The 14,353-nt window shown below is 31.0% G+C and overlaps 1 protein-coding gene and 1 long non-coding RNA gene across 3 annotated transcripts in view; both read left to right on the forward strand.

The window, feature by feature from the left end:
- Positions 1–2,106: 2,106 nt before the first annotated feature.
- The window catches only part of LOC130898323 (GTP-binding protein REM 1), a 222,745-nt gene continuing 210,498 nt past the window's right edge, over positions 2,107–14,353 (forward strand). Inside the window, exon 1 of one of the 2 annotated variants that reach the window (XM_057807551.1) lies at positions 2,107–2,624. In XM_057807551.1, coding sequence (XP_057663534.1) covers positions 2,195–2,624 — 430 coding nt within the window. In that variant the 5' untranslated portion in view covers positions 2,107–2,194. The remainder of the gene's footprint in view (positions 2,625–14,353) is intronic. The other variant, XM_057807552.1, reaches the window with a different exon arrangement.
- On the forward strand, positions 10,485–11,007 carry LOC130898326 (uncharacterized). Its single transcript, XR_009059883.1, has 3 exons — positions 10,485–10,623; positions 10,685–10,782; positions 10,844–11,007. It is a non-coding gene; the product is annotated as an uncharacterized LOC130898326 (long non-coding RNA).

Below are 14,353 nucleotides of genomic sequence, written 5' to 3' on the forward strand. Positions count from 1 at the left end.
TCAAATACGAAAAACGAAGCACTAACATCAGGAGCAAAAATTTGTCATTTGTCATGATACTTACTTCATAAACTACTGTTACATATGTCTACTACTTTTATTCATAACAATTCATCAATTATAGATAAAATTGTAATATTATTACAATTACAACACAATTTGGCTACGTTAAGCTGTATTGCGCATTCGTCCCTCGATCAGAACGCTGATCTGTCGGAAAAAGGACTCATCCTGCTACCCTAATTTCAAGACCTGTTTCTGGGACCGTGATCAAAGTATGACTATTTGTATAATTGAATTAATTAATAGGTCACCTATTACATGAATATCAAAATAATGAAAATCTTTTTGAACTACAAGACCTAAACAATTCGATTAAAATTAATGATTCTATTTTTTAAATTTTAATGCAACTGCAAATGATTTATTTGATGGCTGCTTCATATTTTTGAAATGTAACAACAAAGAATGAATAATTTTTTGTACAACTGTCAAAAAACTCATCAATAGAGATGCAGAAATGTTAACTTTTTTGTCACCGTGAAAAAAAGTCTGCCATCGTAATTCACAAAATTAATATGAAATATTACTTTTCGAAGAAATCAATTTTCAAGTGATTATTCATCATAAAACAATTTCTTCCATTGGAATAATATTTGATAGTTTAAACAATTACTTCCAACATAAATTCCCATGTTGCTGCTGATCAGTTACCTTTAAAATTTCTTGAAGATGCAATTCCACAATTTCACAAAATGTTTTAATTTGTTTTAGAAGAAAATAGACATTAATATGATTTGTTAGGAATATCAATTTTGTTATTGAAACTATCTCCTTTACAGAGTTATTTATTGGTGTGATAAAGTAGTAACTCCTTTATCCTTTGAGATATCAATTTGAAAAATCGAAATATCAAAGTTACAGTTTTTTACATTGAAAACTCTATATTTTACTGCATATTTGGAATTACCATGACTCTGCTATTACAATAATATGGGGTTGTGATATGTTCCATAAGGTATTTAAAAAGTTATAACTAATTTTTCATAGAAATGGAAGTTCAATATCCTGGTCGCAGTAATAATTGTATAAGATAACTTCTCAAATACGCTGTAGAACATATCACAACCTTATATTATTGTACGTAAAGCTGATTCAAAATATGCAATAAAATATAGGCTGTTCGATTTAAAAAAAAAAAATTAGGTTTGATGTGGCATTCTTAAACACACTGTAAGATTATAAATAAAATTTCAAAATATGACGACTAATGATGGTTATAATATTTCAATCACCCAGTATATGCTTCTGCTACGAAGGCCGACTTCAGACAATGAAAATTCGTATTCATAGTTGTACAAAAAATATTGTTGGTTTTTTGTGTATAAAATTGGTGTTTTCATGGTACATTTAAGACAATTTTGACTGTCAGGTACTATTAAAAAACGTTAAGTCATATTTTTATAAAGAGAGAAATGGGTCGAAACTTTAATATTTTCAATTGCTTAAAAACTAATTTGCAATTAAATAAATCACAAAATAAAGACTATTTATCAACAAAAACATAAAGAAAGTCAAAGAAGTAAGATATTAATGAAATATTTTACTGATTCGTACGAACTAAACTTTAGAATCGTTGTTATTTCGATTACTATTACAAGTAATATACACAATTATTAATTATAACAATACTTTAACATACCTAAGATTATTAATTTCTTTCTATTGTACAATTAACTATTTATACACGAATGATTTCAAAAATCTTTTTCAGATATTTATAAACAAGTTTTTGAGTATTTTTTTCCATACACAAATTTCTAATAATTAAAAAAGATTTTTCGTTAATAATTTTTGTGTTACTATAAATATAATAAGCAGTTCAATACCTTCTGATATATTCTAAAAGAATAACGATAAATACGATAAATTCGTACATAATTAAATTCTTCACAAAAACCGCTTACAAAGTTTTTTAAATATATTTTGAATGCAAAAAGTTTGGAAAAAGTGTATTGTCAACATTTTAAAGATATAATTCATTTCCGACAACTTCGCAAATTGACCAAAAGAGAAATAACAGACAACGAACGCAATGTAAATGTCGATTCCCGAAATAACCTACCAACTAACCGGGCATCCACCGACGGCGGCAGTGTTGGAGTTTTGAACGTCGAGAGCGTCAGTCTTCGCCATGACCGATGACAGAACACACGGTTTACCGCGTCCTAAAGGCCGCTCGGCGTCGATCTGCGCTACGAGCTTAGAGGCGATTCCGCCTTCAGGTGCTTCCCCGGAAAGTACCAGAAGAAGAAGGCCCGCCGCGAGATCTCAGAGTGCCAGATTGACCAATAATAGAAGATCAGTCAAAAATCGGTCAATTGCTTCTAATAGTGTCAAAAGTCAAAGTACTAGTGAACCGAAATTGGCCGAACAGGATATCACTCCAGAAGTATCTCCGCATATCAGAAGAAAAGGATCACAGAGAAGAGGTACTTCTGTATATCAAAGAAAATCCACAGCTTTCTTGGATGTGCCAGACTCTCGTGCGAGACACAACAGCAATCCCGAAGAAGAGGATGAGGATTCTTATAGATTGCGATCTTTCAGTTTTACTTCTAAAGGTAAATGAATTGTGTGATAATTTTTATAAGCAATTTGAATTTGGAGATTTTATTCTCAATCAAAAATATATTAAAATGGATTCTTGGTTGAAAAAAGTACAATCAAGCATGTGATTTCTCATAATTATCCATAAATTTAAGATGTAACATTTCAATCAACAATTGTAACTGAATTTTTTACTAATATAAATTCCCTTCAAATGTATATAGGATCGTTTTAAAGTGACCATTCCAATTAATTAAGAAATATTAATGATAAATCTTGATATCTAAGATCTAACGCTATTTTCGAACAATTCTTAGTTAATTGTTTTTTTAACATGTCATTGATATCGAATGCAGAATACTAATAGTATATTACGCCATATTAAGATCGATAATTCGGTTAGAATTTTTTACACTTATGCCCTAAAGTGTAAGTATAATTTTTCTATTTATTCTGCTGCCTCAGTTATTCCTCTAGCCTTTAGAAGAGTTCAAGTAGTTACTGAATATTGTTTTCTTTTTCTTTGTTATTACTTTTTCCAGTTTCAATTTTTATTTCATTTCGCCCAACGCTATTGATTACCAAAACAATATTATTTTCTTTTTAGACTTCACTTGTTCTCAAGCTCATTTTTATTATCTTATTAGAGTTGAGGTAGTTTGGTGAACTTTTTTTTGTGATTTCTCTAAATTTTTTTATCATACGATTTCTTTATTTGCCTTTCGTTGCTATTATATCTTCATTCTCTTCTATTGACTGTTATTTTGTTGCATTCCACTCTTACTGTTTTTGTTTTTCTTCTCCTTTCAACGCAATTGTTGCCTTTCTCACATATCACCTCTGATAAGGTGTTATTATTTTCTATAGCTTCAGTTTTTTATTTCATATCTAATGAATCTTTGCTATTCTCAAAGTTCTGTACTATTTTCCGTTGCTTCATCTATTTCTGCATAATTTATATTTATTCTCACACTTGTTGGTACTACGTTAGTTTCTAATTCTTCTCAACATCCATTGATTTAATTTTATTATATTATAAGATCTTCTCCTCCATGTCTCACTACTTCCATTCTCCTGTGTTTTATATGTTTCTTCATAGTTTTATTATCTAAATTAGTCTCTGCAATACTATCTTCAATTTATCTCCCTTTATCCTTTTTTTTTTCGACTGGTTGATATATAGGAGTGTTGAAGAATTTTTTTTTCATTACCAACATGTACTGTACTTTACTTAAATTATTATTTTGTGAGAAATTTTCCATTTATACTTATTTCCTGGATAATCTTCCTGAATTCTTGGGAATTCTGCGTAGAATGTATTATGTTTATATAATAACGGCATATACACTCCATAATTATCAATCAAATAAACTATTCTGGCAATTTTATAAATAATTCGTTGCACCATTTGAGTAGACTTTACGAAGTATTCAGAGAAAGTTGATAAACAAAATGTTCAAGTTCAATATAAAATAGCTACTCAGTTTTTGATGTTATAAACCATTTTCTCGGATATACATTTGTTTGGTGAATTTTTTATATGAAACTTCCAACATTCCTGTATACAATCTCCTTTTTAATATTAGAGTGAGAAAAAATTTCAACAAGGAAAAATTTTCCAAAAGATACTCAATATTTTCTTAGTACCTCTTCATTCTTAGCTTCGCAATTTTTTCTAAAGCATTCTTATAATTAGAATTCCGAAAAAATGTAATTTTAAGAACGAATATCAAGTGAATATCAAAATCTTTTAAATGCGTGTGATTTTTCTACAACAACGTAGTCTCTCAATTAAAGCAACTGTTTTAACCAGTTATCCACGAATACTTTAAAAAAATTTTTTATTAGTATCTATGTTTGAAGGTCATTATTACTGATAATATATTGTAATGTTTTTCGTATTCATTTACACACTTTCTATACGTGGGGTAAATTAATTAACACTTACTCTTATGTTCTTAATTTATTTACACACTATACACTATTTATAATAATTCACTTATAAATAGCACTTCTCTTTTTCGTTCTAATCATTACCACTATTTATTTAAAACTAACTGTGCTACATAAACTTATTCATATACTCGAACAAAAAGGAATACAAGAAATAAATAAATAGACTTTTTTAAAAAGAAATACTGTAATCAATCGATTTCTATAATAAATAGTTCATCAAAGGTTCGTCCATCACATATAAAAAACAGATTAAAGGTGCCGCGCGTGTTCGCCAAATTTTAAAATTCCATTTTAGCTGGACAGGGTCGGCCTAAGTACCCATTTCGCAAGTTGTTCGTAACAATATATATGATGGTTGTATAACCTTACGTTTTGATGGTAACTAAAAATTAATTTTGTAACCATATGTGTTACTGCTGTATTTCGATTAGAAATGAGTGTTAACTTCTACTTATGCGAGTTTAGTGAAGCAAAATCGTGGACAATACCACAAAAATCGATAATTCTTTTGAAATGAATACGAAAGGATTATTAAATGGACGAAAGTACAAAAATTTATTTGAACTTACGTTTAGAAAATATTGCTTCGGCTATATGGGCTATCACTGCTTCTCGAAAATGCTTGCAGCATTGATTTGAACACCATTTCATCTGATTCGAAAAACCACCTGTTTTTTTCATATTCATTTAGAAAATTAACATTTTTAAAAATTTTAACAAAGCTTCCAGAACTTTTGTTATTATTATAAATTACAAATACCTTCTGCGCCCAGATCTTTCGTTGAAAAGTTGACGTTTATATTAGATTTTTCGTTTCTCAGGCATTAAAACAAGTTTGATTAATATATGTTGCGGAGTACTTAAAAAGCAAAATAAACATTCAGTGAAAAAAGAAGTAATGAAATATACATTCACGAATCTTTGAAAAATATTAGTTTCGAATTCATCTAAAAAATTACAGCTTTATGTGTTAAGACTCCATTCTGAGCATATTAGTGTAGTTATTACCCCTCTTCTATATAATAACACAATCCTTTGTTTAAGGATCGAGTTGAATAAGAAAATTCTCCATTCTCAGAATTACTCAAAAATTAAGAACATATTCTCAATGACTTTTATCAACTAGCTGTCGCTCGTGACTTTACTTGCATATCTTTATAATACTTAGAGACAATAACATAAAAATTACTTATAGGTACACGTAAACCTAGTTTATGTATACATAGGATAAAAAATGGATGTTCAATACTTTTACAAAGGTTAGTGTGTTCCCTACATTGTGCATGCAAAGGATATTAGTTAGAATATATTTTAAGAAATTTCTCACCTCTACTATTGGTGTCTGTGTTTCCCCAAACAGTGTTGTGAGCATTTGCATCGCATCTTAGAAGTATTGGCACTTCCTACCTGAGGCAGTACTCCACTAGTCTTTGTGGTTCTGATGGCGATGGAGGCCCGTTCCCATCGAAGTAACTCGGAAATATAACGATTTTTTAAAATGTTTTCTCGTATTCGAGGTATGCTCGAATTGGTTCGAGATCTCTTATCAAAATTTGTTGTTTATTTTCTTATGTTCGGCGGTTCATTAATGGTGCTCTTCCATGGCAGTCTCGTTGCTTGAGCATTCCCATTGAGGCCTTGGAGGTTAATTCCCTTCGGCCCAGACTTTCGATGTGAAAGTTATCTGCGTCCTCTAGACCTTCTTTGGCATCTTTAATGCCTTCATCACAAGTAATAGGAGTGGTTTTGTTTTCCTTCTTTTACTTTAGGCCGTTAACTGATGGCCTTGATTGCCAGGAAGGATTGTACCTACCTTTAAGAGCTGACCATTACTTTCGTCCTTCCTATTTAGGACTTCCCATTGTGAGGTATGGTATCTCTTATTCTGTGCTCCTATTAGCTGTCAAAGCCGTTTTACTTCTACTTCCTTACTCCTAGAAAGGAACAAAGTGGCGATGGGTAGTTTCGGTGTGTCTTCTCCAGCACACCTCATTAATTCAGATCCCGTCTTACCACGTGCTATGTAACCTTTAGCCGTAACCACTCAGCTTTCTGTAGTGTTTCATATTCGACCAGAACTAGTCCCAGACGAAAGAAGATGCTCCTAATTGGATATCATGCTGCCATGCAGAGAACATCTCATCTACTAGTGCCTCCTCCACCAAAGTTTGCTCGTCCACATTGAGAACAGTTTCAGGGAACGTCTTTGGCAGAATAGCTACTTTCACGAGCTTGGCAGCAGCTGCGTATGTGCTCTTCTTAGATGTTATTGTAAAATCTATTTTTAACAATATCAAGAAAAAAAATCCCTATAAAGTATCACTAGCACAATATCTATCCGAATATAATGGGTGAGATAGATATAGATCATTATTTTGAAAGTGAGATAGTCTTTTCCAATGTAGTTAATAGAGTTGATGAGGTGATTTTAATATTGAAGATATTTAAAAAGTTTTCGATGATTTTACGATTGAGATAGTAGCAAAATAAAAGATACTCTAATTCTAACAGTGAATGCACAATTTAGAAACATTGATCATTATGTAGCGTGGGAGACAGAAAGAAAATAAATGTTTCATAGCAATGACTGAATATTTCGGTTATATCTTTTGAAAACCGTTCACAATCTGGCTGGATTGTAAATATAAACGATAAATAATATTTTTTATATATGAAAATAATGACAATTGACTGGGAATGACAATTTGAATATTGAAATATTTCTGATCTCCATTAGGAGCATTTTCGAGATTAACAAATGGTTATGCAGTGATTAAAGGGATTACTGCTCGAACGTATAGAAGGGGTAGAATATTTTATTTCAATAACACAAATTACAGTCTAATAGTTAACAAATTTTATTTGAAATCATTAGTTTGAGAAGTAAAATATTCCAAATGATACAATAATAGGAAGCAATATTCGTTTTTACTATGTTAAATGTTGTTTGTAAGCAGGAAATAGGAAAATTTTAGTACATTCATTATCTCATCTGTATAGTTGAGAAACATATCACTTGAAATAAGCTTCATTGGGTATACTTATATATCTACCAGTAGCAATCAAAAATCTTTGGAATAAGCATGTCAAATGTGAGTAGGGGGAGCGTTAGGTACTTTCTTCCTACACAAACTGTAATAAAACTGTCATTTTCATACAGAGTTGAATTTTTATTTCTTACATCCGTAGTTCAAATATTTAGCTCAATTAGTGCAATGAACGAATCTTCTAGTTTAATTGGTCTTAATATTACAAAATAGTTTCTAAACAATGTCTTACCTCCGAGGGGTCGATAGTTTGGATAACTCTGCTGAAGATTAGTGCACAGAATTCCTAAATCACACAATTTCAAATATATTACCGTTAAAACTTGCTACATACAATAAATACCTTACTATATTTAGAAAAAAAATCAAAAATAAGCGAAGATTATACAAAAATTCAATAGTTTTCTTAAACACTTCACAAATTTAACTGAAAGGCTCAGAAAATAAATTTATACTTATCTGATCTTTGGCACGACCTATGTGATTTTGTGTTGATGTCATCCAGTCGGACGCTTATTATAGTTTAGGTATCTAAGAACACAGTTATCTTACACTTATGAATTTGATAGCTGCCATGAAGTCACTAAAATTTTCAATTCATCCTACACGGTGATTTTTTATGGTGTCAAACTTGACCAACACAAAATTACCGACTTGGCAGTCTTTTTCCAATAACATCTCCATCGGCATTATATGAAGATTGTTCAATCACAAACATTTTAGATTTGGTCGTTGCTTCTCATTTTCCCGCTCCTCCTTCGCTTCGATGTCGATTCTTGAGCAAATATATTTGTTCTGTATTTTTAGTATATTTATTTCTCTTTCTTGTTTTTCCATTCATATCAATCTCTTTTCAGGCGTGTCTGGTCTGATCTTTCCTTCATTTCGTTTCGTACTAATCAGTTTTCTGCAGCCAGCCTTTGAATATCATCTTAAGGAATTTAAAGTTTTTGCATTAGTTTCCTCATTTGCTTTTTTCTCTGGAAGTCAACCTGGAAAGATGAGAAGCTGCTATATTGTTTGAAATTGTTAGATCCACTTCGCTGTTCATTTCTTCTATCTACTCAATAGTTCTATAGCTGGATAACAGCCGGCCAAAGACCATTAAGCACATAGACTTTCTACTAGGTCCACCGTGTCCTAGTTGAAATTATCAAAGGACGATATGCTTTGAAAAGATAAGCGATTTGTAAGGCTCGCCCAAGTATTTAAACCACGCTCATGAAAGTATTAGTCTCTCTCAAGTTATATAATATGCAGTTTCTTTCTCCTCCAAGCACCAGCAGTACTGGTACAGAAAACCCATCTATGTGTGCCTTGGCTTATCCCATGCCAGGTGTCTCTATCTATCTCTCCAGAGCCTGCCTAGCAAGTAGACCGTTGAGAAGTGTAATAGCAGCACTTATGGCTACACCAAAAATGGATTCTGGGCTCATTCGCATTCAGTCTGTTATAGCTGTATTATAATCGCTTTTTAGCACTCTATAAAGTTTATTATCATTATGCGGCTAAAGAGTCACAAAAATTTTGTCCGATTCTCTACAGAAATCGAGAATAATTTGATTAAATGATTAAACTAAACTGCACAATTTTTGGGAGTTTCGAACAAGGGACGTTGTTATTGATAAAAAAGTAAGTAAGTACATTCACCTTTACGTGGGGTGAATACATAACATAATCATAAAATGAAATTGAATTCATTTTATAATTTTGATAGACTGTAATAAAGTAGTGAATTCTTGAGTGGAATTTCGAATCATCCCAATTTTTAGATGGTTGGAACGTTATTTATTAGATTATACAGAATCTACATCGGGATTTACATTATGTATTCCGACACAGTCGTTTGTTTGATGTGATAAATTGCTGATTATTTTTTGTAATACAATACTTTCTAATAATTGTATCTCATCCATCATTCTAATAACTTTTTGAAATTGGTCGATAAAATATTTTCCATTGACTTCTATGAACGTTCGCTCTTATTATTAGGTATACATACAGTTTGTTCAGGAAGTAAGGTAACTTGTCAATAATCCAATTTCTGTTCGGTTTATTAGAAAAAAATGCTAAAACAGAGAGTCTCCAAATAATTTAGGATAATTGAATAAGTCGATTAAAGGTATCCGTTATACCAAAATTATTTATCTCAAATATTTTGTCTCTGATTTTGAATTATCTGGAAAGACTTTTAGCCGGCAAATATAAACCAGAAATATTGGTTAAATTACTTCATATATATATATATATATATATCATTGGAAATCGTGATTGCTATATTCTACATAATTTATAAATTTTTTTGTTTTCATTCATCGCTTTTTTTGATTAATTAAATTTTTTTTAAATCAGTGCATTTGATTTACTTAGCACGTTTCACAACCAATTGTTAGATACACCGAGCTAAGTTAAGGAAATGAACAAAATTCACAAAACGTATATCGTTCATAAGGAAAAACTGAGAGAAATGATGAAAATAAAATAAACTTGATTCTGAAATTATGAGAACAACTACATAATTAGAAGAATTAAAACTTTAAGTTACACAGTAAGAGCATATGTTATCATTTTTTTCGATTGTTTCAATGAAAAACTGTTCACCAGTGTAAATCTTGAAATTAGCGACATACCAATATTATTATATCTTTGTTAACCAATAGAGAAAGAATGGTAATTTTAATGTTGGTTATACCAGTAGACCTTGAAGTCATAAAGAAGCATGTGGGTGATTCCGTTCTAACTGTGATTTTTTGTATTCAAAATTTCAAGATTTTAAAATTTAACTTTTCTAACTTTTTTATGCATATTATTCATCTATTTTACTGTAAAAATAAAACTCTAAGAGGAATTTACTACAACTTCAAAGTATCACGAGCAAGACACAAATGTCGGATTTTGAGTTCCACGGTACTGACTCATTTATCCACGGTACTGACATGGTAACTTAAGATATTAAACAACAAGTGCATCAATTTTCCTCAGTTTGATCATAAACATTAGAATTTATAAGGTAATTAGTTTAAATCATTTGTTACGACAAAAAAAATTAATAATTTATCGGTAAATTCTAGGAATGGACATGACACGGTACTGACATGGTAACTTAAGATATTAAACAACAAGTGCATCAATTTTCCTCAGTTTGATCATAAACATTAGAATTTATAAGGTAATTAGTTTAAATTATTTGTTACGACAAAAAAAATTAATAATTTATCGGTAAATTCAAGGAATGGACATGACACGGTACTGACATTCAAGTGATGTAGTATAAGTTTTCTTTAAGTGGCAAGTTATATTGTATAAAAATAATGTTTAAATATCTTAAGAATTATTCAATTAACACAAAATTTTTATTAATTGATTATTAATTAATGACTAGTACAAAAAAACAATACAGGACATTGAATATCACAGTTAGAACGGAACCACCCATGTGCTTTATTTAAAGGAACACATTTTGAAATACCTCCAGTTGCTAGAAGCACAGTACGCAAATTTGATTCAAAATCTAGAAGACCATCAATAAGCGACGACTAATCTTTTCTATTAAAGTTTTTAAAGAAAGAAAAACTGCATTCAGACGAAGTTCAACTTATTCACGAATTCTCGGGATAAAATTCAAACTTACTTTCGAAATTCTGTAAAATCTTCATGATTTTGATGAAAATCCAAATTTTCTTAATGTAGTATATTCAGATAACATTTTGTGATACAGTAAATAGACACATCCAGCGCCAATGTTTGGGTAGGAATCTTTATGAAAAGATTTATTGCTCCTTATTTTTTCGTGCTACAAGACCTATTTGGGGTTTTTTCTGATATAAGTTATAAGGAAACCTTGGATCCCAGTATAATCCATGTATTCATTTTCCTTTATACGTTAAGGATAAAATGTGCAGGGCTTAGATCTGTGTTTCTACCCACTGCTCTTTAGCGGTTTTAAACTATTTTCTCATTCTCTGCAGCTTCTGATTTTCTTCTGTCATTCTTCCATCATTAATTAATCCGTAATACAAGAATCCAATTGAAGTTAGTAAATTGTATAAGTATATATTCCAAGTTACCATCTTACGCAAAACCGCTGCTTGAACATGTTTGCGGTGAATCTTCAACTCAATCAATAAACTTTGAAAGTCAATTGAACCAGAACAAGGACTATCATATTAAGAGCACGTTAGTTTAGTCTTTTGGAGGTCGTAGAATCCATTTATCGATGTCAAAAATTAGTAATTCCAATTTTACTAGTATTTGAATTGGTTAATTTAGGTTCGGCGCTTTGGAATATATTTATAAATCAAACGAGAGGTTTAGTTTGGAGATCTATTCTTAGGAGTTTGGGCGTAACCAGAGATGAGGAAGGACGTGCGTTAAGAACAAATAAAAAATGATGTTAGTTCACGTTATTATTTATTCGACAATAACATTCGGATGGGGAACTGTTTGTTGATTTTGTTAAGCTGTTTAGCTTCGATTTGGATGGGTTTACTTTAACTTAGTTTGGGTTATATTTATTGTCCAATAACGCATCAGTACTGTAGTGTATACTAATTTCCATGCATCTGCGTTTGTTCCTAAAATCTATCCAATGAATCTCTCTCACCAAATATGCTGTGACACCATATAACTACTCATGATAGTGAAAAAATATGAAAGCTCGGTGAGAGTATATTGACAAACTCTTTAGCGTTTCTTTCAATTTTTAAGAAAAAATATGTCCTTTTGTAGCTAAATGTGCTTCGATTTACTGTATTGTTAAATCATACGATCGGTTCTGCTTCATATTTATTTTTAAGTAGTTTTTCATTTTCAACTCGCCTCATTCAATGTGTGGTCGTGAGCGAGGGCCCAATTCACCCACCCCTTAGTTGCACCACTTGTCACCATAATCAATTTCCAGCATGTCGAATGGTTTTCACTCCCTAGGTAGATCAACAGGATATTTTTGAATGAATTAAGTGGGTGAAAATACCTCAATATACATAATTGCCCGCAATCTTTTCAAAAAGATATCTTTTGAAACGGTTTTTCCATATAAAACGTTTTCTATGAAACGACACCGACTTTCGTTCCTTTATGCAACGATCGAATGTGATTTTTCGCTTGTTATCAATTTCCTTTGGAACAAAAATAGCAACTAGTTGGAGGTTGTAATTGTGTCGTTGAGAAGCCCGGTAAATGATATGAAAAGTTAACAATAGCTCTGTAAGTAAACAAATGAATCATATCATACCTGTTTCGTCAATATTTTGCACATTCTCTAATGAAAGTCGATTCGTAAACAAAGTGTACCTAAAAATACAGTGAATTGTTCCAGTGAAAAATGAAAAATAAGAGGAAATTTGAATGAATCTTCCGATAAGAATTGTGCTTGGCAACATATTTATTCTAACACCGAATTCATGACTAGACAAACTCTTGTGAAACGATTTCATTTTCTTTTCGTGACATTTGTTTCTAGAACCAGATGTAACATGGTGCGAAATCTGGTAAGTAAATCGAAAGTAAATATATACAAAACTTTAGTAGCTTAAAATAATCAAAAGTGACTTGTAGCACTGCGCATTGTCAATGAATCCTATCCTATTGAACTTAACTTGCACAAGCTAGGAAATAAACGACAAGAAATAAAAGGTAAAAAAAAATCTAAACAAGAAATCTAAAAATATGTCATTCAGAACAAAATGGGAATTATTAACAATTATATCAACTAACGAAAATATTTTCTAAAATTAATTACGGAAAAATAAAACAAAATTATTGAATCTCAAATAAGAATGAAACAGTTTTTTATAATCTAAATATATATTTAGAGTATTTTAACTAACATTCAGTTTCCGAAAATTGTTATGTAAACATTTATTTTTCGTTAATAATCTAGTTGTGCTACTAGGTCTATGGTGCCCACAAATCGAAACTCTTCTTACTGTCTACTAACTTCTGGTTCTAATGAATTTCAATAGCTGATGATAGTTTCAAAAAAGTTGTTAGAAGTTTCTTGACTCACAAATTTGCAGCGTAAGCTTGTAATGGTTTCCCAGAACTAAGTGTGCCGGAGCTTAATTGTCGTCATCACAATATCTACACTCTAATTCTCTACTGGACCTATTGTCGTTAATTACTTCTTGAACCATTATTACCTTCAAGGCAGCCAGTGAAGAGATGTTGCATATGCTATCTGTACTAGTAATTGAAAAGACTTTTATTCTTGCCTATTTCGTTGATTTCCAATGTTAAATTTGAGTCGCTGACTCAGTGCTTTGATTAACTACCAACTCACTCACTTTTCCGTAACCTCTTCTACCAAAGGTGTATATGTGATATTTCTTGTACTTCTAGCTCTCTCCATTGCTTTCTATTTATTTTGTCTTCATTTTTAATTTGCTATTTTTGTATAACATTTCCTTCTGGATTTGCCACTTCTCTTTTTCCTGTTATTCTTGTTTCCCATATCACTTTAGCCGCTCCGTCTCCCTGCGCCTATTTGTGTCGTCATATATTATATTTACTATATTTTTTAAATTTGGTATATCAGCATCAGAACTTTTCCAAGTTTTCTATTCATCTGTTTAATATTTTATTTTCTTCGGTTATTATAATCCCATTTGTAGTTTTTCAGTTGCTTATTGCATTTTCCCCCTATTTTCTGATTGATTACAGTATGTGATACAGCATTTTCGGATTACTATCTGCGTTTTCTCTATTTTTTTCTCTAAACTCTTTCCACAACTTAGACTTAC

Source organism: Diorhabda carinulata, chromosome 9, assembly GCF_026250575.1.
Source record: "Diorhabda carinulata isolate Delta chromosome 9, icDioCari1.1, whole genome shotgun sequence".
Classification (NCBI taxonomy): Eukaryota; Metazoa; Arthropoda; class Insecta; order Coleoptera; family Chrysomelidae; genus Diorhabda; species Diorhabda carinulata.